The sequence below is a fragment of the Oryx dammah genome, unplaced genomic scaffold (genome assembly GCF_014754425.2).
Source record: "Oryx dammah isolate SB20612 unplaced genomic scaffold, SCBI_Odam_1.1 HiC_scaffold_1, whole genome shotgun sequence".
NCBI classification, from domain to species: domain Eukaryota; kingdom Metazoa; phylum Chordata; class Mammalia; order Artiodactyla; family Bovidae; genus Oryx; species Oryx dammah.
The window spans coordinates 48,241,951-48,269,874 of NW_024070185.1; the positions used below are offsets into that span (position 1 = coordinate 48,241,951).

General features: G+C 38.6%; 1 protein-coding gene across 3 annotated transcripts in view; it reads left to right on the top strand.

Annotated features, from left to right (window-relative positions):
* Positions 1-27,924, top strand: part of TMC1 (transmembrane channel like 1) — a 132,093-nt gene that overhangs the window by 84,706 nt on the left and 19,463 nt on the right. For all 3 annotated transcript variants that reach the window (XM_040254092.1, XM_040254030.1, XM_040254141.1), the window contains exons 10-15: positions 1,553-1,697; positions 2,306-2,500; positions 6,949-7,128; positions 7,248-7,409; positions 15,801-15,929; positions 26,824-26,891. In XM_040254092.1, the coding sequence (XP_040110026.1) occupies positions 1,553-1,697; positions 2,306-2,500; positions 6,949-7,128; positions 7,248-7,409; positions 15,801-15,929; positions 26,824-26,891 (879 nt within the window). The remainder of the gene's footprint in view (positions 1-1,552; positions 1,698-2,305; positions 2,501-6,948; positions 7,129-7,247; positions 7,410-15,800; positions 15,930-26,823; positions 26,892-27,924) is intronic.

Below are 27,924 nucleotides of genomic sequence, written 5' to 3' on the forward strand. Positions count from 1 at the left end.
TTCTTGACAGTTCTCACATGCTAGATGTTCCCAGTTTGCTTGTCAAGCTTGAGCTCCCTTCTCTGGGAGGCTGACTACAGATATAGAATCCTGCCAGTGATAAAGGTCCATGCAAAAACATCTGTCAAGCGGTCAGTTTTACCTGAGGCTCTGCCCTTTGCTCAATGACTATGCACAAAAAGAATGATGGCCTCTTAATCAAAAAAGTAATTTTCTCCCTAGGTTAAATCATTAGGAATGTTTGATTTCAATACTTTTTGACCTACAAAAAGGCATCTTATATGGTTCAACATATCTCATGGTGTCCTAGCTTGGGTACTAGAGTGAAGTCAGAAAACCTAAGCTCTTGACCTACCCCTGTGGTTTACTTCTGAATTATGTCCCGGAAATCACTTCATAATTTTACCCTTCAGCTTCCTCATCTATAACAGAGAATAGTATCTACTATCTTAGTATCAACTACCTTGACCTCTCTTTAAGTTTTTGAGAAGGACAAATATAATAATACACATAAATGCCATTTGCAGAGGGTAAAGTGGTAGACTGAGGTAAGTAATAATTATTTTTAGTTATTTTTCAAACACATAAGCCCATTTGAAACATATAAACCTCTGTAAGAGATAGGACTAACAGTGGTAGAATTTAGATGACCTGAGAGATGTCTGCCAAATTATAATGTCATCTTTATGTCCTCATTCTCCTTTCTTTTTTAGTTCCATAACACTGTAAAAAACCAAAACCTTATAGGGCCATTCTGTAATATATGTCATATAAAATTTTAATTTTGCTAGCTATGGTGGTAGGAGAAACAAGGAAGTGAAGGAAGTAGGATATAGATTTTTAACCACTGAAATAAACCTTTAAGTAAATGTATTTTAAATGGTCCAAGCAAAAAAAAATTTTTTAACATAAGTTATTAGAATATATGTAACCACTTGGCATTAAAGTTGTATAAACATCTTGATTTTTGGTCAAGAGTTGTAGAGTATGGAAAACTTTCATGCATTCAGTGTAATCACTCTTTGGGAGGAGATTCTTAGAGGTTTTGAAACCTATAAAGAAGTTTCCTGATCTGACCTGGGTTAATCTATCCCTAGGCTTTCAACTGTAAACCAACTAAAATTGTGTACAACCGTTTTACAACCTATACATATTTTCTCCCTGGATAGGGGCCCAGTGGTTTTCAACAGATTTCTTAAGAGATCCTTGTCCCATAAAAGGTTCAGAGTACAGTATATGACTCTAAGAAAACAGTTTAGGAAAACAAATAAAAAAATATTTTTATATAACCTGTAAATTAATTTATTGTTAAAACCATCAATGCTTAGTAGTTTTCTAATCTTGAAAGCCTAGAAATGAAGTTTAAAAAATTAAAACAAACCAAAATTTTTTTAAAACAAACTTTTCTGGTTATTAGAACAAACTTAATTGAAAGTACATGTCTTAGATATTGTTTCTCCAATATCCCTAAAATTATGATGTCTTGCTATTCCCTAATCTCTCCCTTTCTGCTTGTATTCTGGTTGCTGGATTAAATCTCCTGTTTGCATAGGATGACCAAAAATATTGGTGATGACGGAGGTGGTGATGATAACACTTTCAACTTTAGCTGGAAGGTGTTCACTAGCTGGGACTACCTTATTGGCAACCCTGAAACAGCAGACAACAAATTCAATTCTATCACAATGAACTTTAAGGTAAAGATACCAACTTCAAGAGACTTTTCTTGGTATTTGTAAAAGTAAAATTGGAATCATTCCAAATTGTATGTGTAGCAAAGTATCTTGACAATTAAAAGAAAGATTAACTCATCATTTCTTCCTACCAGGATCTGGTCAGGGTTATGAATATGACTGAAAAATGATTGATGGCTTGTGACAGCACTATTTCTCTCTAAATTTGGTAATAAAACACCATTGGCTTGGAATAGCTAACCATTAGTAATCAGAATCAGATATTTTAAATAATACAACAATGCTAACTTATTAGTTACAGGAATACATTAGCTCAATATTTAAAATAACTCCAAAGTATTATTTTGTAATTGTTTTAAAAAGCCACACTAGAAGAGACTTTAGAATGAAGACTGTCTTAATATTAGATCAACCAGACTTTGTAAGAATTCTTCCTTTTTTTGTCTTACATTTTCTCACTCGCTGGCAATATTCACCTGATTTGTGGAATCCCAGATTTAGTTTACATTTTCATTCCTCACATTCACGTTTGTGAAGATAATTCCTAAGTTCATGATATTTTTTGTAGATCAAATAATTCTTTTTTTTTTCCCTGTTTTCCTTGGATACAGGAAGCTATAATAGAAGAAAGAGCAGCCCAAGTAGAAGAAAACATCCACTTGATCAGATTCCTGAGGTTTCTTGCTAACTTCTTCGTGTTTCTAACACTTGGCGGGAGTGGATACCTCATCTTTTGGGCTGTGAAGCGATCCCAGGAATTTGCGCAGCAAGATCCTGACACCCTTGGGTGGTGGGAAAAAAATGAAGTTCGTCTCTGCATGCTTTTTATGTGCTTAGAATCTGACATTGAAGGGTTTGTGGGTTGTGCTTCAGTGCTGGAACATGAAATACAGCCACTTTTTACCTACCCCTGTCATCTTGCCCTGAGAGTGAACCAACCTTGGCACACAGTTCTTTATTCCAGCCTCATTTCCAAATCTCTCTACTGTGTGTTTCTTACTTTGTGGCATTAGGTAGAGTTGGAAGAGAGATTAGAATACATATATTCCAACCAGTATGTTTTATAGACAGAGATAATGAATCTCAGGTTAGGTGATGTGTTCATGGTCACAGAACCGTGGAGAACAATGAGAGTTAAAATTGAAGAATTTTGGTTTCAAGCCCAACACTCTTTCCATGATCCTGTTTTACGCTCTCTGTAGATCCTGCTTCTGTCTTTGAATGATCCAGTTGTTGCCTGAATTCTTTGAAGTGGGGATGATAAAGCCCTGGGTTCTTATATTAATCTCATTGGAAACATTCAGATTGCTCCCATACTTTGGGTAAGACTGGGCCTCTCTCTAGCAGCCTAGCTACTCCACCTCCTTGTCCTCCTACCCTATTACCTCCCCTCCAAATGCTAGTCAAATGAGGACGGCCAGATCTTTGCCAGAAATTAAATATTAGCATTGTGATTTGTCTTCAGGGTATCTGCCTATTTAGCAGGTCCAACAAAAGAGGTCAGAAATAGACATTTAGAATCAGGAGGTCATTGGTCATGTGTTGTTTCTTGGGCCTGTTTCCTTTCATAAAATGTTCCATAATGCAATCTGACATCATTTTGAACTGGGGTTCTCAAAGAATATGAAGATTTAAGCAGTGGGAAGTGTAGATTTACAGTACTGAAACTTCTGCAAAGCCTTATAGGCCAAACAGATTAAGAAAGTATTCATAAGCATAGAATTTCCTAGAAAAATCTTGGATAGAAAATGGTATAACACACTTAAAACAGAAGGTTCCAAACAAAAACATTCTAGGTATTTCAGAAGCAATAATGCTGAAGATGGGAGACCATACATTTAAGAGACTATGAAGACATAGATATTTCATGGAATCCTGTAAAACAGAGTCATTAGGTAGGGTCTTATGTATTTAAAACTAAGGGGGAACCTCACAGTATTACTAAGTTTGCTTTTAAGATTATCTTTTGCAGTTATGATAGCATTGATAGGCAAAATTATCATACCACTTTGGTTTGTGGTTCATATTGATTATATTTTTGTATCAGGGAATCACAGAAAAGAATGAGTAATTGATTATCATTAAAACAGTCACTCTTTATAAGAACTTGTTTAATATCCGTCTTCAGTTCAGTTCAGTTCAGTTGCTCAGTCATGTCCGACCCTTCACGACCCCATGGACTGCAGCACACCAGGTTTCCCTGTCCATCACCAACTCCCAAAGCTTGCTCAAACCCATGTCCGTTGAGTCAGTGATGCCATCCAACCATCTCATCCTCTGTCATCCCCTTTTCTTCCTGCCTTCAATCTTTCCCAGCATCGGGGTCTTTTCAAATGAGTCAGCTCTTTGCATGAGGTGGCTAAAGTATTGGAGTTTCAGCTTCAGCATCAGATCTTCCGATGAATATTCAGGACTGGTTTCCCTTACGATGAACTGGCTGGACCTCCTTGCAGTCCAAGGGACTCTCAAGAGTCTTCTCTAACACCACAGTTTAAAACCATCAATTCTTCAGCACTCAGCTTTCTTTAGAGTCCAGCTCTCACATCCATGCAAGACTACTGGAAAAACCATAGCTTTGACTAGATGGACCTTTGTTGGCAAAGTAATGTCTCTGCTTTTTAATATGCTGTCTAGGTTGGTCATAGCTTTTCTTCCAAGGAGTAAGCATCTTTTAATTTCATTCAGTTCAGTTCAGTTCAGTCACTCAGTTGTGTCTGACTCTTTGTGACCCCATAAACCACAGCACACCAGGCCTCCCTGTCCATCACCAACTCCTGGAGTTTACACAAACTCATATGCATCGAGTCGGTGATGCCATCCAACCATCTTATCCTCTGTCATCCCCTTCTCCTCCTGCCTTCAATTTTCCCACCATCAGGGTCTTTTCAAATGAGTCGGCTCTTTGCATCAGGTGGCCAAAACATTGGAGTTTCAGCTTGAACATCAGTCCTTCCAATGAACACCCAGGACTGATTTCCTTTAGGACAGACTGGTTGGATCTCCTTGCAGTCCAAGGGACTCTCAACAGTCTTCTCCAACACTATAGTTCAAAAGCATCAATGCTTCAGCGCTCAGCTTTCTTTATAGTCCAACTCTAACATCCATACACAACTACTGGAAAAACCATAGCCTTCACTAGATGGACCTTTGTTGACAAAGCAATGTCTTTGCTTTTTAATATGCTGTCTAGGTTGGTCATAACCTTCCTTCCAAGGAGTAAATGTCTTTTAATTTCATGGCTGCAATCACTATTTCCAGTGATTTTGGAGCCCCCCAAAATAAAGTCAGCGACTGTTTCCACTTTTTCCCCATCTATTTGGCATGAAGTGATGGGACTGGATGCCATGATCTTAGTTTTCTGAATGTTGAGCTTTAAGCCAACTTTTCCACTCTCCTCTTTCACTTTCATCAAGAGGCTCTTTAGTTCTTCTTTGCTTTCTGACATCAGGGTGGTGTCATCTGCATACCTGAGGTTATTGATATTTCTCCCAGCAATCTTGATTCCAGCTTGTGCTTCATCCAGCCCAGATGGATTAAAGAACTTCCATCTTAGGGGACCCCTGATTCTAGGGGCCAACAAAGGTAATAATGCAGATTCATGAAAAACTTTACAAATTTGATGAAACAATTCAAACTTACCTTAGACTGCATAGGCTCTGCCAAGTTTTTACTTTAGGCTGAAATTATTTTATGCTGAGTTTATATACATCATGCTGACTTTTAGCTCCCGCTCAGTTTAGTTCAGTTGCTCAGTCGTGTCCAACTCTTTGTGACCCCATGAATCACAGCACACCAGGCCTCCCTGTCCATCACCATCTCCCAGAGTTCACCCAGACTCGCGTCCATCGAGTCAGTGATGCCATCCAGCCATCTCATCCTCTGTTGTCCCCTTCTCCTCCTGCTCCCAATCCCTCCCAGCATCAGAGTCTTTTCCAATGAGTCAACTCTTAGCACGAGGTGGCCAAAGTACTGGAGTTTCAGCTTTAGCATCATTCCTTCCAAAGAAATCCCAGGACTGATCTCCTTCAGAATGGACTGGTTGGATCTCCTTGCAGTCCAAGGGACTCTCAACAGTCTTCTCCAACACCACAGTTCAAAAGCATCAATTCTTCGGTGCTCAGCCTTCTTCACAGTCCAACTCTCACATGCATACATGACCACAGGAAAAACCATAGCCTTGACTAGACGGACCTTAGTCTGCAAAGTAATGTCTCTGCTTTTGAATATACTATTTAGAATGGTCATAACTCTTCTTCCAAGGAGTAAGCTAGTACTTATATATGTTCTTAGTCAAAAGCAAAAAAACATATTGATAATTATTTTCTAAATATAGCCTGGTAGTTCTAATCATTCCAAACATGGAGTCCACCAGGGGAAACGGGAACTCACAGTAGTAACAATTTGAGCCAGATATTCAGGCAAAGAAATTGCCAGTGCCAACTGGAACCTTTTTTAAAATTTTACTTAAAGGTTTTTCTCCCCTATTATAAATGTGGCACATGCTTAATTTACCCTAATAATATATTCATAAGTGTGTCAATCAATCTGGAGATATGGACCACAAATTTCCAGCTTGTCATATTTTCCTTCTCTCTCTCTTTCATACTTTTCTTACTTTTGGCATTATAAGTCAGTCCTTCATTTCTGAAACTTTTCTACCTTGGCTTTGATGACATTTTGCCATGTATTCTCCTTTTGTATTTTCTGAACATCCTCTCTGTTTTCTTTGATAAAATCTATTCCATTTTCTTTCTTTTTTCTTACTTTTTGCCCCTAACAGTTTGCATTCCCCCTAACTCAGTAGTCCTGAGCTCATCTCAAGGAATTCATCCATTCTAGTTGATTAAACTAGTCTATGTGTTGATGATTGTCAAATTAGTATTTCCTTTTTGAACCCATTCCTCAAGCAGACAATTTTTCATTTTCTTTGGAAATCTTGTTGTGAAGTGCAGAATTGGTACCATATAGACCAACATATTATCTGCATAAAAAGTAATGTAAATCATATCCCTCATATACTAGGAAACAGATTATTATTACTGGCATGTCCACAGACTTGTGCACATGTACATCTTAAAAATGTGAGTTGAATATGGTCCCTATTTTATTAAAGTCAAGTTTTAAAAACACATGAAATAATTTTTAGTCTTATAGACTATCAAAGGAATCTAGTTGGAATCTTGCAAATTTGGAAGAAAGCAATAATAATTTTTAAACACCATCAACTTGGTTCACCTCTTGTGTCTTCTTGTAGATGAACATGGTCATGTCCCTCCTGGGGATGTTCTGTCCAACACTATTTGACTTATTTGCTGAATTGGAAGACTACCATCCCCTCATTGCTCTGAAATGGCTACTGGGACGCATTTTTGCTCTTCTTTTAGGCAACCTGTATGTATTTATTCTTGCCCTGATGGATGAGATTAACAACAAGGTAAATCTTGTGTCTGGATTGTTCTTGCCATCAGCACGTTGTTATGTTCCCAGTCTCAAGATTGCCAGAAATGCCTTCAAAATCTGTTTCAGTTTTGTTTCCAATACTCCCCTTTCTAGATTGAAGAGGAGAAGCTAGTAAAGGCCAATATTACCCTATGGGAAGCCAACATGATCAAGGCCTACAATGCTTCCCTTGCTGGAAATACCACTGGGCCACCCTTTTTTGTGCACCCTGCAGATGTACCTCGAGGACCCTGCTGGGAAACAATGGTGGGGCAGGTAATGTCACACACAGGAGTGCATAACAATTATTGGATTAAAAAGGAGCAGAGTAGAGATTTCTTCTGTAAGTGTGACCTGGTTTATATTGCTTATTAATGAAAATTGCTAAGACTTACTGACTGTTCACTATATGCTGGCTGTGAATTTCACATATATTAACTCTTGCAGTCCTCACAAACATCCATTCAGGTAAGTAGTACATTTACACCCCTTTTCAGTTCAATTCAGTCACTCAGTCGTGTCTGACTCTTTGCGACCCCATGAACCACAGCACGCCAGGCCTCCCTGTCCATCACCAACTCCCGGAGTCCACCCAAACCCATGTCCATTGAGTCAGTGATGCCATCCAACCATCTCATCCTCTGTTGTCCCCTTCTCCTTCTGCCTTCAATCTTTCCCAGCCTCAGGGTCTTTTCAAATGAGTCAGCTCTTCACGTCAGGTGGCCAAAGTATTGGAGTTTCAGCTTCAGCATCAGTCCTTCCAATGAATACCCAGGACTGATCTCTTCTAGGATGGACTGGTTGGATCTCCTTGCAGTCCAAGGGACTCTCAAGAGTCTTCTCCAACACCACAGTTTGGTAGCATATATTAGAAGGATGTTTTAAAATGGCCTGAGGAGATATTTTCTATGTATATTATAATAACACACCCAGATTTAGCACCTAGACCCAAGAAAATATTTAAATGGCACTCTAGTTACTGTTACCTGTTTTCCATAAAAAAAGACAAAAAGTTCATTTGGGAGCATACACTAAAGTTTATTTCAATAATGTTGAGTTTTGTCAAATAATTGCCCCTTAAGCATTAAAGGAAAGCTATTTTAGGTTTGTTGTTTTCAGATGACTGTGTAAACGATCCCAGTCCAAGACTAATGGTATTTTAGCAGATAAAAGAAATAGTGTTTCCTATGGCTTTCTGTTCAATAAAGGGAAACCAAACCAAACAAAAACAAAAACCTACTTCAGGTCTCTTATTTCTATACAAATCCAATTTATATTTTGAAATGCTTTTACTTTTATCTCATTAGAATTGACATTCCTCATGTGCATTTCATAAACTGACTTTGGACTATGGTGAACAGACATTTAAAGACATGTCATAGTGCTTCTGTCAGTCAGACAACAGCTCAGTTTCCGTAGTAATGTAATCTTTGGGAAATTATTTGAATATATCTTTCTTTAGTTTTTAATTATTCATATTATTATTCACATAAATTTTGTATGATAAATGGAAAATTGAAAATTAGCATTAGTTTTATAAAACTAATTTAAACAAATATAGATATCATTAGATGTCCTTAGCTTCAGATATTCATCTGACTTAAGCGACTCATCTGTGATTTCAACTGTGGAAAAAAATAAGGAAAATGCATATAATGCTAGACAGACATCATTGAGAACCAAGTCCAAAGAGTATAAACAAGGACTCTACTTTATTTTTTAAGCTCTCAGGGACCAGATAGGCCTCCTTTTCCAGTTATATGTTATTAAATTCCCAGTTTTCAGACATCCATGTTTTATACATGTTTACAGGATCATAAATGTATGAAATAATAAATGAAAGGAAAACTGCCCGCACTTGGTAGAGAGATACTTGTGATACATGGTGTGGTAGACAGAATAAAAGCTACTCCAAAATGTCCATGTTCAAATTCCTGGAAATTGTGAATATGTTACCTTACATAGTAAAATGGACTTTACCAATGTGAGTAAGTTAAATATCTGGGGATAGGAAAAGTATCCTGGATTATATAGGTGAGCCTAACAAAATCACAACATGCTTATACATGGGAGGCAAGAATGAGAAAAACTGGTTGTGACAGTGGAAACAGAGGTTGGAATGATGCTCTTTAAAAGTGGAGGAAGGGGGCTATGAGCCTTTTTTTTATAGAATCTTTTTTTAATCACTTCTAGGCTGTTCCCTAAATCTTCAGCAAAAGTTGAGAGAAATGAAAAAAAAAAATGTAGTTTTCACAAACTCAAAGAGTTTGAGACATTCTCTTAATGGACATCCCAGAATGCAAACTGGCATGAGGACTAAGAAACTTATTCTTTACCAAGAAAACACCTGGATTAAACAGGATTAATAGAACTAACTGTAAAGAATAAGGTGGAAGCTGCTCACTTCTGAAGAGGAGGCAACAATTAATTAGACATGAATGTCAATGCAATCTAGAAAACATGTTTCTGATTATTCAGAAGTTTCTTGGATATTCCTCTGCCTCCTGAATTAAAATAAATAAAAAATATTTATTTAAATATTCTTCTTGGAGCCCCTGTACCATGCTGCTTGTCTTTTTCTTTTTTAAAAATCCTGTCCCTAGTGGTTTTCTTTGCTTCATCATCTTTTCTTACTGCTGTTTGTAGTTAGGGTTCCCTTTTCTCTCTCAGCTTCCTTTCTTTAAAGGAACAGGCAGCACTAGTGGGAAAGCTTGTGAGAGCTGGAGGAGGGAAGGGCTGTGATTCTGAACAGAATGTTGATGAGGGAGGTGAGATCCATGGGGGCAAAGAGAACACAGGGGATGTAAAAACCCTGAGTGCTGGGAAGGTCTGGCCTTTAAGAGATCAATAGGCATATCCATGCACCTGGAAACATTAATTTTAACCACTTTTAAAACAAAGTCATTCCAGAAGAAATAGTATCAGCCACTTCTAGAGATGCACCCCAAAGAATTGTTCATTGTTCTATGAGAACATTCCAGATGTTTCCTCTTCTTCTCTGTGGATGTCCTCTCCTCTGTTTTCCTTCAAGGATACTGTGGAACTCAGTCTCGCCTTGATTATAAGGATTTGGTGACTCCTTTACGTCTCCAAGAAATCTCAAGATGTAGTCACTTAGTCTCTTCTCCAACGGCACTTGATAGGTAGGCAGCAGAACAGTTCTTGGGAGATCACTATTTGAAGCTGTGTACCGAGGTCTGCATTTTGGGGACAGAGAGAAAGCAGACTACTACTGAAGATAATGACAATAATGGCTCACATTTATCAAATTCTTGTGTGCCAGGCATTACCTCTTTGAATTTTTATTAATAAATTGCCCTCCAAGTTATATCACTACCCCTGTTTTATAGATGAGGAGATCATAACTTAGAAAAGTAAAGAGACCTTAAAGGAAGACCCTTAAAGGAAGACCTTAAAGGAGACCTTAAAGGAAGCAAGTGATAGGAACCCAAATTTAACCTACAGAGTCTGATTAGAGTTTGTGTCCTCCATAGTGCCAAATCATCCCCCAGAAACATAACTAGCATCAGTGCCTGTTCCGCAGGATCCAGCCATGGAAAATCTATAGTCTTTGTGATACACCTTCTCTATTGTTTCCCTGGTGGCTCAAACAGTAAAGAATCTGCCTTCAGTGTGGGAGACCTGGGTTTGATCCCTGGGTTGGGAAGATCCCTGGAGAAGGAACTGGCTACCCACTGCAGTATTCTTGCCTGGAGAATTCCATGGACAGAGGAGCCTGATGAGCTACAGTCCATGGGGTTGCAAAGAGTCAGACACAACTGAGAGAGACTAACACTAACACTACTAGTTAATGATAATCTTAGATTTATTGATCAAAGCTTCCCAAGCATTTTATCACTACATGTCTGGAGTGTGAAGTGTGAGGTGTGGAGTGCAGTGGCCTGCAGAAGCCCTGTGGGGAAGCCATGCTCCATCCTGACTAGCACGCTAGGAACTTGGACTGAATGATGTTCCCTTGGTGGGCTAGACCACCATTTTGGGAATTTCCTTTCTTATAAAACAGTATATTCCTTCTATGATATGTTAATAAATATTTTCACATGATGTTTGAATCCTCTTCTGCTATTTTATGTAAAAGTTAGGACACTGCTTAGGGGAAGAATCAGACTTCAACCATTGGGATGAGGGTGCTTAGGAGTTTGTGGAGGACTTCAAAATCACTCTGAAATTAACTCTTACTGAGGGAGAATAAAAAGGATAAAAAAAATCCCTCATAGCCTGCCACTAATGGATGCTAATTATTAAAATCTGCACTCAAGTTTCCTGGGGAATGGAAAGAAGAATAAATAAAAGTAGGGAAGAGAAAAGTTATGTTCAGTAACAACTGCAAGAATTTACTCTCACTCAGTCACTCATTCCACGTTTATTAAGAGCATATTAAGTGTGGGGCATTGTGCTAGATACTGGAGGTCCAGTGGGGAACAAAAGTGGGTCTCTTCTTTGTCCTTGTGAGAATTACAATCTCTTAGGAAGAACAAAACCATTAATTAAATAAATATATAACATTTACAGACCGGTCATGGTGAAGAGTTCTGACAAAATGTGGTACACTGGAGAAGGGAACGGCAAACCACTTCAGTGTTCTTGCCCCGAGAACCCCATGAACAGTATGAAAAGGCAAAAAGATAGGACACTGAAAGACGAACTACCCTGGTCAGTAGGTGCTCAATATGCTACTGGAGACCAGTGGAGAAATAACTCCAGAAAGAATGAAGGGATGGAGCCAAAGCAAAAAGAACACCCAGTTGTGGATGGGACTGGTGATGGAAGCAAGGTCCAATGCTGTAAAGAGCAATATTGCATAGGAACCTGGAATGTTAGGTCCATGAATCAAGGCAAATTGGAAGTGGTCAAAAAGGAGATGGCAAGAGTGAACATCGACATTCTAGGAATCAGTGAACTAAGATGGACTGGAATGGCTGAATTTAACTCAGATGACCATTATATCTACTACTATGGGCAAGAATCTCTTAGAAGAAATGGAGTAGCCCTCTTAGTCAACAAAAGAGTCCGAAATGTAGTACTTGGATGCAGTCTCAAAAAGGACAGAGTGATCTCTGTTCATTTCCAAGGCAAACCATTCAATATCACAGTAATCCAAGTCTGTGCCCTGACCAGTAATGCTGAGGCAGCTGAAGTTAAATTGTTCTATGAAGACCTATAAGACTCTCTAGAACTAACACCCAAAAAAGATGTCTTTTTCATTATAGGGGACTGGAATGCAAAAGTAGGAAGTCAAGAAACACCTGGAGTAACAGGTAAATTTGGCCTTGGAGTACAGAATGAAGCAGGGCAATGGTTAATAGAGTGTTGCTGATCATAGCAAACACCCTCTTCCAACAACCCAAGAGAAGACTCTACACATGGATATCGCCAGATGGTCAATGCCGAAATCAGACTGGTTATAGTCTTTGCAGCCAAAGGTGGGAAAACTCTATACAGTCAGCAAAAACAAGACTGGGAGCTGACTGTGGCTCAGATCATGAACTCCTTATTTCCAAATTTAGACTTAAATTGAAGAAAGTAGGGAAAACCACTACACCATTCAGGTATGACCTAAATCAAATCCCTTATGATTATACAGTGGAAGTGAGAAATAGATTTAAGGGACTATATCTGATAGAGAGAATGCCTGATGAACTATAGATGGACATTTGTGATATTGTACAGGAGACAGGGATCAAGACCATCCCCAAGAAGAAGAAAAATGGCTGTCTGAGGAGGCCTTACAAATAGCTGTGAAATGAAGAGAATCCAAAAGCAAAGGTGGAAAGGAAAGATACCCATTTGAATGCAGAGTTTCAAAGAATAGCAAGGAGAGATAAGAAAGCCTTCCTCAGTGATCAGTGCAAAGAAATAGAAGAAAACAGTAGAATGGGAAAGACTAGAGAGCTCTTCAAGAAAATTAGAGAAACCAAGGGAGCACTTCATGCAAAGATGGGCTCAATAAAGGACAGAAATGGTCTGGACCTAACAGAAGAGAAGATAGTAAGAAGAGGTGGCAAGAATACACAGAAGAACTGTACAAAAAAGAGCTTCACGACCCACATAATCACAATGGTGTGATCACTCACCTAGAGCCAGACATCCTGGAATGTGAAGTCAAGTGGGCCTTAGGAAGCATCACCATGAGCAAAGCTAGTGGAAGTGATGGAATTCCGGTTGAGTTATTTCAGATCCTAAAAGATGATGCTGTGAAAGTGCTACACTCAATATGTCAGCAAATTTGGAAAACTCAGCAGTGGCCACAGAACTGGAAAAAATCAACTTTCGTTCCAATCCCAAAGAAAGGCAATGCCAAAGAATGCTCAAACTACCGCACAATTGCACTCATCTCACATGCTAGTAAAGTAATGCTCAAAATTCTCCAAGCCAGGCTTCAGCAATACGTGAACCGTGAATTTCCAGATGTTCAAGCTGGTTTTAGAAAAGGCAGAGGAACCAGAGATCAAATTGCCAACATCTGCTGGATCATGGAAAAGGCAAGAGAGTTCCAGAAAAACATCTATTTCTGCTTTATTGACTATGCCAAAGCCTTTGACTGTGTGGATCACAATAAACTGTGGAAAATTCTGAAAGAGATGGGAATACCAGACCACTTGACCTGCCTCTTGAGAAATCTGTATGCAGGTCAAGAAGCAACAGTTAGAACTGGACATGGAACAACAGACTGGTTTCAAAAAGGAAAAGGAGTATGTCAGGCTGTATATTGTCGCCCTGCTTATTTAAGTTCCATGCAGACTACATCATGAGAAATGCTGGGTTTGGAAGAAGCACAAGCTGGAATTGAGATTGCGGGGAGAAATATCAATAATCTCAGATATGCAGGTGTTATCACATTTATGGCAGAAAGTGAAGAAGAACTAAAGAGCCTCTTGATGAAAGTGAAAGAGAAGAGTGAAAAAGTTGGCTTAAATCTCAACATTCAGAAAACTAAGATCATGCCATCTGGTCACATCACTTCATGGGAAATAGATGGAGAAACAGTGGAAATAGTGTCAGACTTTATTTTTCTGGGCTCCAAAATCACTGCAGATGGTGACTGCAGCCACGAAATTAAAACATGCTTACTCCTTGGAAGAAAAGTTATGACCAACCTAGACAGCATAGTAAAAAGCAGAGACATTACTTTGCCAACAAAGATCCTTCTAGTCAAAGCTATGGTTTTTCCAGTGGTCATGTATGGATGTGAGATTTGGACTATAAAGAAAGCTGAGCACTGAAGAATTGATGCTTTTGAACTGTGGTGTTGGAGAAGACTCTTGAGAGTCCCTTGGACTGCAAGGAGATCCAAGCAGTCCATCCTAAGGGAAATCAGTCCTGCATATTCATCAGAAGGTCTTATGTTGAAGCTGGAACTCCAATGTTTTGGCCACCTGATGCGAAGAACTGACTCATTGGAAAAGACCCTGATTCTGGGAAAGGTTGAGGGCAGGAGAAGAAGGGGACGACAGAGGATGAGATGGTTGTATGGCATCACCAACTCGATGGACATGAGTTTGAGTGAACTCCCGGAGTTGGTGATGGACAGGAAGGTTGGCATGCTGTAGTCCATTGAGTCTCAAAGGGTCAGACATGACTGAGCGACTGAACTGAATTGATAACATTTACAATTTTATAGTATCAACAAAGCACTACAAGAATGCAGTGCATGCCATCTGAGAAGGCTGCATGATCTTTAAAGTACAGAATTCAGTGGTTTTTAGTAAATGTTTATGTTGTTAATCACAATAGCATTTGTTTTTTAAGAGCTCACAGCATTTCATTGTATTGACACCCATTTTTATTTTATTTCCCCTTGAGTTTATTTAAATTGTTTCCAATTTTGATCTGGGAGAAACAATGCTTTCATAATTATATGTATAGATTGACACTTGCCATAAGATATATTTCTAGATGTGGATTTGCTTGATCAAATTCCACACACTTACAATGGGATGGATCTTCACAAAAGTCCTGCCCCCACCACCCCAAATGATGGACCAGTTTAATTTCCCCATCAGTTTATGACACTGCCTGTTTCACCATACTCTCATCAATATGGAAGAGCATGGTTTTTAAAATATTTATCATTGTGTAAAGTAACAACTCTATTTTTATAAGGAATTAAGTCCTTTTTTATTTTTATAAGGAATTAAGTACTTTTGCATGTTTTAATTAACTGTATATTTTCTTATTTTTTATATGTGCCATTTGCCATTCTTTTCCTTACTGAATTGCCCATCTGTTGCACTGATTTGTAAAAGTTTTTAACTTGTTAGAAAAACTAGTCTTCTATCATATATGCCACAAGTACTTTTTACAAGTTTGTCTTTTAATTTTATAAATAGCACTGCTTGTCAGATCAAACTGCTAAATTTCCATGTTGTCTCTATTTTCCTGTTTTGTGTTCTTGTATCAGGCTTAGAAGAGCTTCTCAATAAAAAGACTTTTGATCCAGTGGTTTGGGCACAGGAAATAATTATTTTTCAACTAATAAAATAGGGGTGAAACATTTTTCACTGGCTCGATATGCCTAACTAGTTTCTTTACCATTAGTTGCAGTTTCAAGTTAATACTGTTTAGAAAGCATGACAAGTTCGATGTCAACTTTAGGACCACATGAACAGAGAAATGCTTGTCTTAATACACATACTATTTCAACAGGAATTTGTGCGACTGACTGTTTCTGATGTTCTGACCACCTATGTCACAATTCTCATTGGGGACTTTCTCCGAGCATGCTTTGTGAGGTTTTGCAACTACTGCTGGTGCTGGGATTTGGAATATGGATATGTAAGTGTGATATTCATCTTTCTCTTATCAGATCATTCCTTTATGACTCATCATTTACACATAGAGTGCAAGAAGGAGAATTAGGAGGTAGGATGGTCTTTCAGATGTCAATAAGCAAACACCAATGAGGACCGTTTTAATTCAGAAGGAGATAAGACTTGAATATCATGGCTTGCAGTAGTCTAACAAAATTAGATTCTAGTAAAATTATAGGTGGAAAAGCAGTGACTTCAACCTATATGTTAAATTGGTGAACTCAGTAAATCTTGGGCCCACAGTCTGTACCCTTCCCATGACGTTTGCTGGCATTTCTAGAAGCAGGGCAAGATGAGTAGTATCAACTGTACATTTTCTGTTAATTTCTTTGAATTCTACTAAGCAAACTCCTGGACACTTATCACGTGCATCACTGTGCAGTATGTTGGGGGATGAAGGCATCAGTGATTATACTGCTTGCTTCATAAAGCTCACAGTCTAATAAGCACTCTGCAGAGACACAGCAAGGGGTTGTAAAAGGCCCAGGGTGCTGCTAGGGCTCTGGTAAGTGGTGGGGTAGAATTCTAGCATGTTGACTTGCTTCTCCATAGCAACAGCACAGGTTTCTCTGAGCCCCACTGGTGTTGATTCCATCATTAACCCCCGTCTTTGTTCAATGCCAGATCCCCCCACAAAGTTTGAGAGTGGCAGCAGAACACACATCTCTGCGTCCTCCTTTTGCACATGAAACTGTTATCTTGGGAAACAGGACCTGAGGAGTTGATAGTACTTATTTGCTCAAGTATTTCCAGCAGTTTCTGAATATTTAGAATGAATTTGAATATCTGTCCAGGGCCATCGATACCCTTTGTGATCTTCTGCTTTTTTCCACTCTGAACTCATCTCCTTCCACTTTTGCTCTTGCTTTGTAAAATCCGTAAACACTGGGGTTCTTTGTTATGCTCAAACACAGATGCTCCTTGCATCTGCCCTAGCTGTTCTTCCTTCTGGGGGTGCAGTTTCCTAGAATTTGCTGGGAGTGATTCTTATCATTAAGGACTCAGCTTATAAGTCACCTCCTTCAAGCTTTTCTCTGCCCTTCCAATCTAAGGGGGCCCATCAGGCACTCTCTGTTTCACCACAGTTTTATTTCCTTTATACAATGTACAACTACTTGACATCTTCTGTTTTAAAAGTGCTTATTATCTGTCTCCCTCTGTTGGAATGAAAGCTTTCTCAAAACAGAGGCCTTGACCTCATGCTTTGAGCTGTGCTTGTCACATAGCAGGAGTTATTTTGCCTGGCTGACTCACTGTTGAACCTCCACATTTCAGCACCATTAAGGCAACACTGTCTGCTGACAGAACTCTGCTTGCTTCCAGGGATGTGCCCTGGAGTCAAGTTCTGCCCTAGTATTCTTGAGCTAATGATGTTTCTCTTCTCCCCCGTGAAGGGATATTCTTCCCTGCTGGTCTTCTTCTTGTCTCATGCCCTCTAGTTTCCGGTCAAGTCCTATATTCAGAACTATTTTTAAGACTCCAGGCTAGATCCTCTACCTGACTTTGAGACTGTACCTTTTATGAGATCATCTCTGTCTTTCTTCCGGAAAGTGCTTCTTGGAGGAGCCAGAAGGTCATGTTGTTTGGTAGACGATGGTGAGGTAATGCTATAGATCCAGAATGCTCTTGTGTTTCCCCGTTCTCTGCTATGAAGTATTCAGCTGGCTTCGTTTCATTTCTATTTTCCTGGCCTGATTCAGCTCTTCTGAAGCAGGCATAAAAATTGCCATTTCTTCCTTAGACCATCACTCAGCTTATGCTTGCCTTTTATCCCTTTTTTCTTCTTAAGTGCTAGAAAATTTTGCTTCAAATATGAAGTCAATATAACATGACCTGTATGCATAAAAGCTGTAATTAAATGACTAATTTATTATTTATTGAGTGCTGACAGTGCTCTTGGGTTAGTATGAAATATAGGAAAACAGACAAATTCTGTTTGAGGTCACAGCGAGTAAATTTTCTTCCATGTTACCTTTGGAAGGCTCATCAGAGAGAAACTCAGCAGTGAAACAAGTTTTGAAACATTAAGGTTGGATGCTAGATCTTTGATATGGATTTTATTATCACTGACCCACCAGGTGGATAGTTTACAGAGCTGAGTGCCTGCTAGTCACAAACTATCACTAACAAACCTCTGTGCCAGCTGATAAGAGGATCAGTTCAGTTCAGTTAAGTTGCTCATTCGTGTCCGACTCTTTGCGACCCCATGAATTGCAGCACGCCAGGCCTCCCTGTCCATCACCAACTCCTGGAGTTCACTCAAACTCACATCCATCGAGTCAGTGATGCCATCCAGCCATCTCATCCTCTGTCGTCCCCTTCTCCTCCTGCCCCCAGATAAGAGGATACAGAGATGTAAAAGTTGTAAGCCTAAGGAGAGGTTGCAAATGTGGGCCTGCAGGCTAGATTCAGCTGACAGGTATTTTTATTCTGGTCGGCAGTATTTTTTTTTAATATAAATTTATTTGAATTGGAGGTTAATTACAATATTGTATTGGTTTTGTCATAAGCTTTACATTTAAAAAATATGGATTTCTTATTTTTCCTGACATATTGATTGAAAGGTCCATATTCCCATGCTGGAGAAACTGGCAGGAGCTGAGGATACTGCCCTCTTTCGGTAAAATATTCATTCACCAATTCTTCACACTCTGCTACAAGCTTCCCTTGTCAGCACAGAGCAGGAAATGTAATTGCTTGCTCTTACAATGTAATTGCACATTGGAGACACCATGACTTGGGGTTGTGAGGTAGAGATCAATAGAAATTCAAAGACAGGTTGAAGTAAGAAACATTTGAGCCAAATCTTGAAGAAGAATCAAAATTTCAAAAGATTGAGATGAAAGAAAGCATTCTCAGTGGACGGACTGATGGAAGGCAGAGCCCAGCAGCTAGCAAGTATGGACAATGCAGATAGAGATGCAGAATCTAAAATGGTGCTGCTTTAGCGAAGAAGAGGATGATGAGAATGCGTCTCTGATCTTCTGAACTTACTGACTGGCAATATGAGTCCAGAAAGTACCTGTCTTGAAGCAGAGGAGAACCTGAGATGGGCAGAGGAGATGCTTTTAAGAATCTTTTCAGGAATGAAAGAGAAAAGATGTCCATTTCTGCTACTAAAGAAATTTTTTCTGAACTTTAAAAATAATACCAGTTCATTGTTAAAAAGTCTGTAAAAGGTAATAGAAAATTAATATGAAAATAAAAATCACAGGTTATCCTACCATTCAGGATATTACTTCATTGAATTGTAGAGTATTAATATTTATTTAGGTATGGATAAACATGTACTGCAGATTTATATGTTTTACTATAGATTTTTGTAAATACATATAAGCATGTATCTCATTGACTAGTTACTTGCATTTTTCACCTAATGGTGATCTTTCTCTATGTTATTAACTGGTCTTTTATAATTTTCAAATGACTGTGATTCAACATATGAATTTACTATAATTACCTATTTTTTATTTGTTGTCAGTTAATTGTACCTAATAGTTTGTTATTATAATAAACACTGTGATCACATTTATTTATATCCATGCAGATAAATATCTCCATAGATAAATCATAGTGGTATGCACAAATTATTTCCTTATGAGAAATTTCTCTAAATTGAATTGCCCAGTCATAAAGAAGATATTTCTGAAAAAGTACATTCACATTTTCTACAACTAACCTCTATAAAATGTAAATTCTGCAGACTCTAGCATTAGACTCAGAGATCCATAAAATGTCAAGGTTAGGTGAAATTTTGACAAAATAAATCATAATGCTTTTATTTTACCCATAAAAAAATCCAGAGTCTGTGAATTGAAGTGAGTTGCTTAAGTTATTTAGTCAGAAGATAAATGAGGACAACAAAGTGATCTTTTTTTTTTTTTTGAAAGTTATTATGTTTAGTATACTGAATTACATACTGATTAAATCTGAGTAAATTGGGCTTAAAGTGGCCCTATATATTTTCCCAGTTGTAAATTCACAGCCAAAGTATCATCCCAACAAACCTAAGAGGATGAATTGAGGTAGGAAAATTACTGGCTAGGAGCAGACTATTAGACCATGTAATGTAAGTTAATCTTTCTGTAAGGCTTCTCTGAGCATAGCAGATGGTTCTCAATGTTTCTGAAGAGTTCACTGGCTCGTGGAAGTGGAATGCTTTGCTCACGGAAAGAATTTTAACCACCCTGATTCAGCAAAATCACCCTGAGGCCTCTTGTAAACTCTGGATTTTCTATAACGGTTCAACATTACTCTCACTTTAATTTATGTTGACACCATCCTTGCCATTTGTCAATGAAGTAGGTAAAGAGCATCCAGGAAGACATGGATTGAATACATGGCATGAGGTAAGAGTATATTCAATCAAATTAAAACCTCAGTGTCTTGTTTAAAGTTACATTTTTTAACGTGGTCCTCGTTAAATTCCACTTTATGTAAGTGGAAAATATGGAAGATTTCCCTGAGATCTGATGAAGGGAGTACTAGATTACCTATAAATAAGAGGGATATGATACACAGACCATCAGAGGATATTTCTAGTTATATTACACTGTATTATATTTTTACGTAGTGCTTACTATGTGTTAGAACATCTACAATGGACATATGTTATTCTGTATAATCATGCCAGCAACACTATGAAGTAGATATTTTCCTCCTTTACAGTAAGTTGAGAATTAGAGATGCTTAATAATTTGCTCAAAGACAATTAACTGGTCAGTGGTGGAGCTAGGACTAAAACCCACATCTGATTGACTTCAAAGCCATGAACCAGCCTTCCATCATATTGAATTTTTGCTGTAATGCTTACCCCTAGAAACATCAAGGACTCTACCAAAGCATGACTAATTCATGAGCCAGTCCCTGGCATTTGTTACTCAAATGTTTAGACAGGTTTCTTGCTGAAGAATGGAATTGGCAGGAGGAGCTGGGATGTAGAATTAGGAGATAGGGAGATATTCCTTATGTGGGAATGAGATACTATTCAGGGGTCCAGGGAAGAGGGTATGATAAAGAGTCAGTAAGAAGTCATGCGTCCCCAGTGAGGGGACGAGAACATGCACAAAGGGACAAGAACAGGCTGGGCTGGATGGAATCTATCTGCAGGCAGTGAGGGTTAGAGTACAAAGCCCTGAGGTGCTGAATTATCCTAGAAGATGAGGCTTGGATTTGTCCTAGGTTCAGTTCAGTTCAGTTCAGTTCAGTTCAGTCACTCAGTGTCCGACTCTTTGCGACCCCATGAATTGCAGCACGCCAGAGTCCATCACCACCTCCCTGTCCATCACCACCTCCCAGAGTTCACTCAGACTCACGTCCATCGAGTCAGTGATGCCATCCAGCCATCTCATCCTCTGTCGTCCCCTTCTCCTCCTGCCCCCAATCCCTCTCAGCATCAGAGTCTTTCCCAATGAGTCAACTCTTCGCATGAGGTGTCCAAAGTACTGGAGTTTCAGCTTTAGCATCATTCCTTCCAAAGAACACCCAGGACTTATCTCCTTCAGAATGGACTGGCTGGATCTCCTTGCAGTCCAAGGGACTCTCAAGAGTCTTCTCCAACACCACAGTTCAAAAGCATCAATTCTTCAGCGCTCAGCTTTCTTCACAGTCCAACTCTCACATCCATACATGACCACTGGAAAAAACATAGCCTTGACTAGACGGACCTTAGTCGGCAAAGTAATGTCTCTGCTTTTGAATATGCTATCTAGGTTGGTCATAACTTTTCTTCCAAGGAGTAAGCGTCTTTTAATTTCATGGCTGCAGTCACCATCTGCAGTGATTTTGGAGCCCCCAAAAATAAAGTCTGACACTGTTTCCTAATCTATTTCCCATGAAATGATGGGACTGGATGCCATGATCTTCATTTTCTGAATGTTGAGCTTTAAGTCAACTTTTTCACTCTCCTCTTTCACTTTCATCAAGGGGCTTTTTAGTTCCTCTTCACTTTCTGCCATAAGGGTGGTGGCATCTGCATATCTGAGGTTATTGATATTTCTCCCGGCAGTCTTGATTCCAGCTTGTGCTTCTTCCAGCCCAGTGTTTCTCATGATGTACTCTGCCTATAAGTTAAATAAGCAGGGTGACAATATACAGCCTTGATGTACTCCTTTTCCAATTTGGAACCAGTCTGTTGTTCCATGTCCAGTTCTAACTGTTGCTTCCTGACCTGCATACAGATTTCTCAAGAGGCAGGTCAGGTGGTCTGGTATTCCCATCTCTTTCAGAATTTTCCACAGTTTATTGTGATCCACACCGTCAAAGGCTTTGGCATAGTCAATGAAGCAGAAATAGATGTTTTTCTGGAACTCTCTTGCTTTTTCCATGATCCAGAGGATGTTGGCAATTTGATCTCTGGTTCCTCTGCCTTTTCTAAAACCAGCTTGAACATCAGGAAATTCACGGTTCACGTATTGCTGAAGCCTGGCTTGGAGAATTTTGAGCATTACTTTACTAGCATGTGAGATGAGTGCAATTGTGCTGTAGTTTGAGCATTAGTTCTTAAATTTGAGCATATATCAAAGTGCTCTAAAGGCACATGAAAACACAGTTTCTGATTCAGTAGATCTTGACGGGGCTTGAGAATTTACTAAGAACTTCCCAGGTGTTGATGCTGTGGATGGTCTGGGGACCACCATTGCATACCATTGCCCCGGAGCCCTAGGCCAGGCCAGCCTGTAGCTCTCAGCAGGGTGATTCCAGCTGTGGGGAATGAGATTTGTGTGAGGAAAGCAGGTCACTGCAATGACAGAATTACCTCTGAGATCCTGAATTTCATTTCACAATGTCCAGAGGTTGATGATTTGCCAGAAATAACTAAACTTGCAGAGAGAAAATGTATTTTCTGACTTTTTAGTCCAGTGAGCACCATATGTCTTCTTTCTGGGTAGCTAACTGTGACTCTAGCCCACCGCAAACAAAGGTCTAAAAATAAAGCAAGATAATTTCTAGTTCCTTGACTATTATGGACCTCAACCCAAATCCAAGTAGGTTCTCCTGTTGCTAGTTCCTAAAAATCTTATTACAGGTGAGCAGCCCTTAGAGACTTCTCTATGTTTATTACATTTGAATCATTTTGTTATCTCAGGTTTCAAGAAAACCTGTTTTTTTTTCCTCAAATATAATTTACTTTTAACCTTTTTATATTTTAGAAGCAAACTTTGCAAATTGGTTTACACTCATGAATGCATTGGCTTAAAAATGAAACTATAATGTTATCTCATATTTTTAAAAAATTCACCTCAAAAAGAATGAGCCTTGAATTTCACACTCTGTGTGTATGTGTTTGCTTTCTTACATTTGTTCTGTTTTTAAAGTGTGGATTTCTGAATTTAATACATGTAATATAAATTCCATTTTTAAGGTGCTTAGAGAGAAGCAATTCTTTAGTAACTGAGTCAATCAATAACAGATTTTAAATTAGAAAGGGATCTTAGAAATTATCTAGAAGTAAGCAAACTTTCTCTGCATAGTAAGTATTTTCACTTCTACAGGTATGTTATTGTGATGTAATAAGAAATATATTTTGGTTTTCATCCTAGTTCTTGGCCAGAGCTCTAAAATCTTTGTAGTTTCCTAAGCACTGAAGGTGCTAAGACCATCTTGTTTTCTTATATTTGGTCTTTAGCCTTGACTCTTGATGCAGAGTTCCTAAATTCCTTTGGATATCTTGGATGATAGGAGCATTATTTGTTCCAATGAGGCAGCTCCTGGTGCACTCCTGGATAGGAGGCTGGTCAGCAAAAGACCTCACCATAATTAGAAGCTTGGAAATTTCAACCTTATTCCTCCATCCACCAGGGAAAGAAGAGAGGCTGGAAACTTATGATTGGTTTTGTCCATGTGATGAAGTCTCCATAAAAATCTCTGACCCTTGGGGTTTGGAGTACTTCCAGGTTGCTGAATATACTGAGGGGCTAGGAAGAGGGTGCACTTGGAGAAGGTAAAGAAACACTGTACTCTTTCCCCTGCACCTTGCCCATGCATCTTTTTTTTTTTTAACTTGCTATTCCTGAGTTGTGTCCTTTTATAATAAACCAGTAATCTAGTAAACAGTTTTCCTGAGACCTGTGAGCTGTTCTAGCAAATGATCAAACCTGAGGAGGGAGTCATGGAAATCTCTAATCAGCATAGATGACAACCTGGGCTTTCAATGAATGGGTCTTGTGGGAACGAGATCTTAACCTGTGGGGTCTGTTAGTGTCTGAATTGAGTTAAATTGTAGGACATTCAGTTGATGTCTACAGAGAGAAACACTTGGTTTGCGGGGTTGGGGGTGGGGGGAGTATCATGAATAAGTGTAGTCATAGAGGAAAATGAGTGATTTTCCTTGCATCAAGCGATATGGTCTCTGTTGTACCTATTAAACTCCTATTTTCATCCCGAACAGCAATAGACAATACATAAATGAATGAATACAGCTATGTTCTAAAAAAAAAAACTTTATCCAGAAAAATTGGTGGTGGCCAGATTTGGCTCCTAAGCTGTAATGCACCAATCCCTGATCTAGTTCATTCCATCAATTTATCTGTGAGGAAACTGAGGCCTGAATTAATCAGTGATTGGCTCAGCTCACCCAGCTAGGAAATGGCAGGCAAAGTCTCATACTAGGATCTGAATCCCAGGCAAATGTCTGTAGCACAAACCCACTGGCACAGTAGGGGCCCTCTACCCTTTCTCTGAATTTGAGTTAATCAATTTATGCATCAAAGGTGTCATTCCTTCAGCTGCCCCTGCTGCGCACACGGTATGAAGCCAGGGGTTCCTAGTGTGTCCTTTGTGTTTTTCTAGTCACTTGGTTATAAAAATATCTCATCTCAAATGGCCTTTAAGAGGTTTATGTTCTTATGAAAATAAAAGAAATGTACTTCTGAACGTTTGAATTTTTTTCATTTTCCTCAGTTTTGTGGGCTAAATCTGACACTCTTCTAACGAGGCCAAGGTTGAAGGTTTGATTCGTAAATGGACACAGAGAAGAGCCGTTTCAAGGGCACAGATGGTGCAGGCCACCGACCGAGCGTTTATCACGTGTGTTCTGTGATCTCACAGGGCTCCAGGAGAAAAGGGAAGTTGATGCAGAGCAAAGGGCTCCTGAAAAAGAGAAAGACTCAGAGCTAACATTTCTCCAGATTAGAAGCAATTCATCTTCTTCGTTTTTCCATGAAAACCACAGTTTTCTCATTGTTGATTTTAGAACAAAAACTGTCAACTGAACTTCTTTGCATCTTATAGTAAGCTTCCCCATCTGCAAACTAAGTGAAACACTTTTTATAATCTTTAGTAATATCTTTAGTGAATTTACCTTGAAATCATCTGTCATTTTTGTTCTGCCAAATATATAGGGTTATTTATTATTTCCTTATGTATCATATTATCATTATATCTTGCTATTTAACCATTCTTGTTATGTCAGATTTGCCATTTACTCCCTGATGCTGTCACGAGGCACATCTTTCAGTTAACTAAGAGAGTACTGCTGCCTTTGGGGAAGAGACAAAGTTGATGCCTGGATTCAAGAATTCTTGGAGGCAGAGTGTTCAAAATTTGTGAAAGATTTGTTGGGGTTCCAAATCAGAGACCTATTCTGTCTTCTTACAAACATATTTCTGGACTCTTGGGTTTAAGAAGAACTGAGACACTCTCAGGTTATCTCTGTGTGTATGCGCGCACGCGTGTGTGTGTGTGTGTGTGTGTGTGTGTGCGTGCGTGCGTGGGTATGTGTATGTGCTGAGGAAGGAGTTATTATGAGGATACACATTCGCCATTGTCAGGATCTGGGGCAGTAATCGGGTCCTGCCATTTTTTTATTCTGTCTTCGTGGTTCTCTCACTTTATATTTTTTGCCGTTCTCTTCTCTTGTTACCAATTAGTCAATTTCCTGATTGATTATTCCCTATATCAAATTGAATAGAGCCAGCTTTACTGTGGCTAACTAGCATTACTCCATGGGTAGAGTTTTCCTTCTAAGATGCCTAATATGTCACTAGGAAACCTTTGGGCTGAGATGCCCAGCTCACTTCCAGTTGGTGGTGTCTGCATACAAAGAACAACCAGGTACTGTTGCCCTGAACATGATGGTATTATCTAGGATATGAACATCGGACATTGAGTTGAATAACTTCTTTAACTTTGTTGTATTTTTAGCTCTTTTTTTAATTGTAAAAGAAATTCACATTTTTTGTCGAAAAGTATTTTAAGTATGCAAAACTTAAGAAAATAAGGTATAATCCATTACTTACATATAACAACTATTAATATACTGATTACTTTTAAATTTTTTCTTTATGCATAGTTCTGTATTGAGTTGAAAGAAATAATATTTACCTATTTTTTGCTTAACCTTAGAGCACAATTTTCTTTTGGGTATGTAAATATCCTTCCAACAGTGATTGTAATTAGCTGCAATATATATCATAGCATAGTTATACTGTATTTAACTTAACCAATGTTGAACATTTAGATGGTTACATCTCTGCTTCTTAAAATTTGTCAACATTTAGGATTAATTTGTTAAAACAGATTTCTGGAAGTAAATTTACAGGGTCAAAGAGAATCAGATATTGTCAAATTGTTTTCTATAAACATATGCCAAGTTTTACCTTCGCCAGCAATGTATGAGAGCCTGTCTCACCACACTTCCACGGCATCAAGCGATAGCATCTAAAAATGAATCTTAGGTGTTAAAAAGGATGTCTTATTTTATGCATTGCTAGTTATTTATTGTATTGATTATTCTGCTGTTGTTGCTTCTAGAAAGGAGTTGAGAGTCTAATCATACCTGTATAAAAATATGAAAAACTTGCCTTTCAATTTTTGCCATTTGAGGTGCTAATCCATATGTGAATATCTGTCTCCTTTAGCCTTCATACACTGAGTTTGACATCAGCGGCAATGTCCTTGCTCTGATCTTCAATCAAGGAATGATCTGGTAAGCCAACTGTGGACAATTCATCACTTGAAATGAGCCTGCAAGATCATTATTGCACAAAGCACTGTAGCCTGGTGTTAGAGAAGTCCACAGTCAGTGCCTAACTCAGCATTTGTTTTTCAGAGTGAATGGCTATGTAGCGTTTACTTTTCTGCCCAGATTTGAAGTCTTAATTCTATAAGGCATCTTGTTTTGCAGAGCACTTTTTCTTCAAATACTGGGAGTCTAGGTTCTGGCTTCTAGATTATTTGAATGCTTTTTGTAGTTTTATGTCTGTGACACTAGGATCTCACAGTGAAACATTAATGATCCCATGACTGCATGTTAAGAATGAAAGAAATTATATAAGACCTTTCTGAGAAACTTACTTGTGGTCACTATTGAATATGTATTAAATGGAATTTATAGCTACTTTAAAAAGATATTACCTTACCAAATTCAATACTTGATAGAGATGAAACACATGTTTTAGGAAGGTTTAGTTAGAAATATGATTTTTTTTGGTAACTTGTTTCATGGGGCCATTTGCACATCAGAATTATTTCTTCACCTGTACAAAGGATTGTCATATCTTTTATTAAATGAAAGCATTTTCACTGTAAATCCTGACAAGTTAAGATGAGTTGATACAGTAGAAAACATTTTTGACTACAAAAGTTGAATCATAGCAGGAAAAATTCATCTGGGGACCATGTGTCTTGAAAATCTGTCACAATTAACTAATATATATCAACCAACAAGCAGTTATAACTGAGCTTCCTTATCCCATTGACACAGGACAAATATTGTGCCCAAGATCACACCATTGTCCTAAGTACCTATGCTAGTTACTGGAGTCAGTTTTGCATGAGCTTCATATATTACTCAACTGCTACAACCACGGCTAGTCTGAATTGTTAAACCTTTGTGAAGGCAGACCTCTCTGCAACTGTTAAAATGATCTTGCTTAAATAAACTGAGGACTATAGTCAAGGGTTCCATCGTCCTGTGTTGGGGCTCGTCAAATTCCTGGGCCTCACTAGGTCAAGCCCTG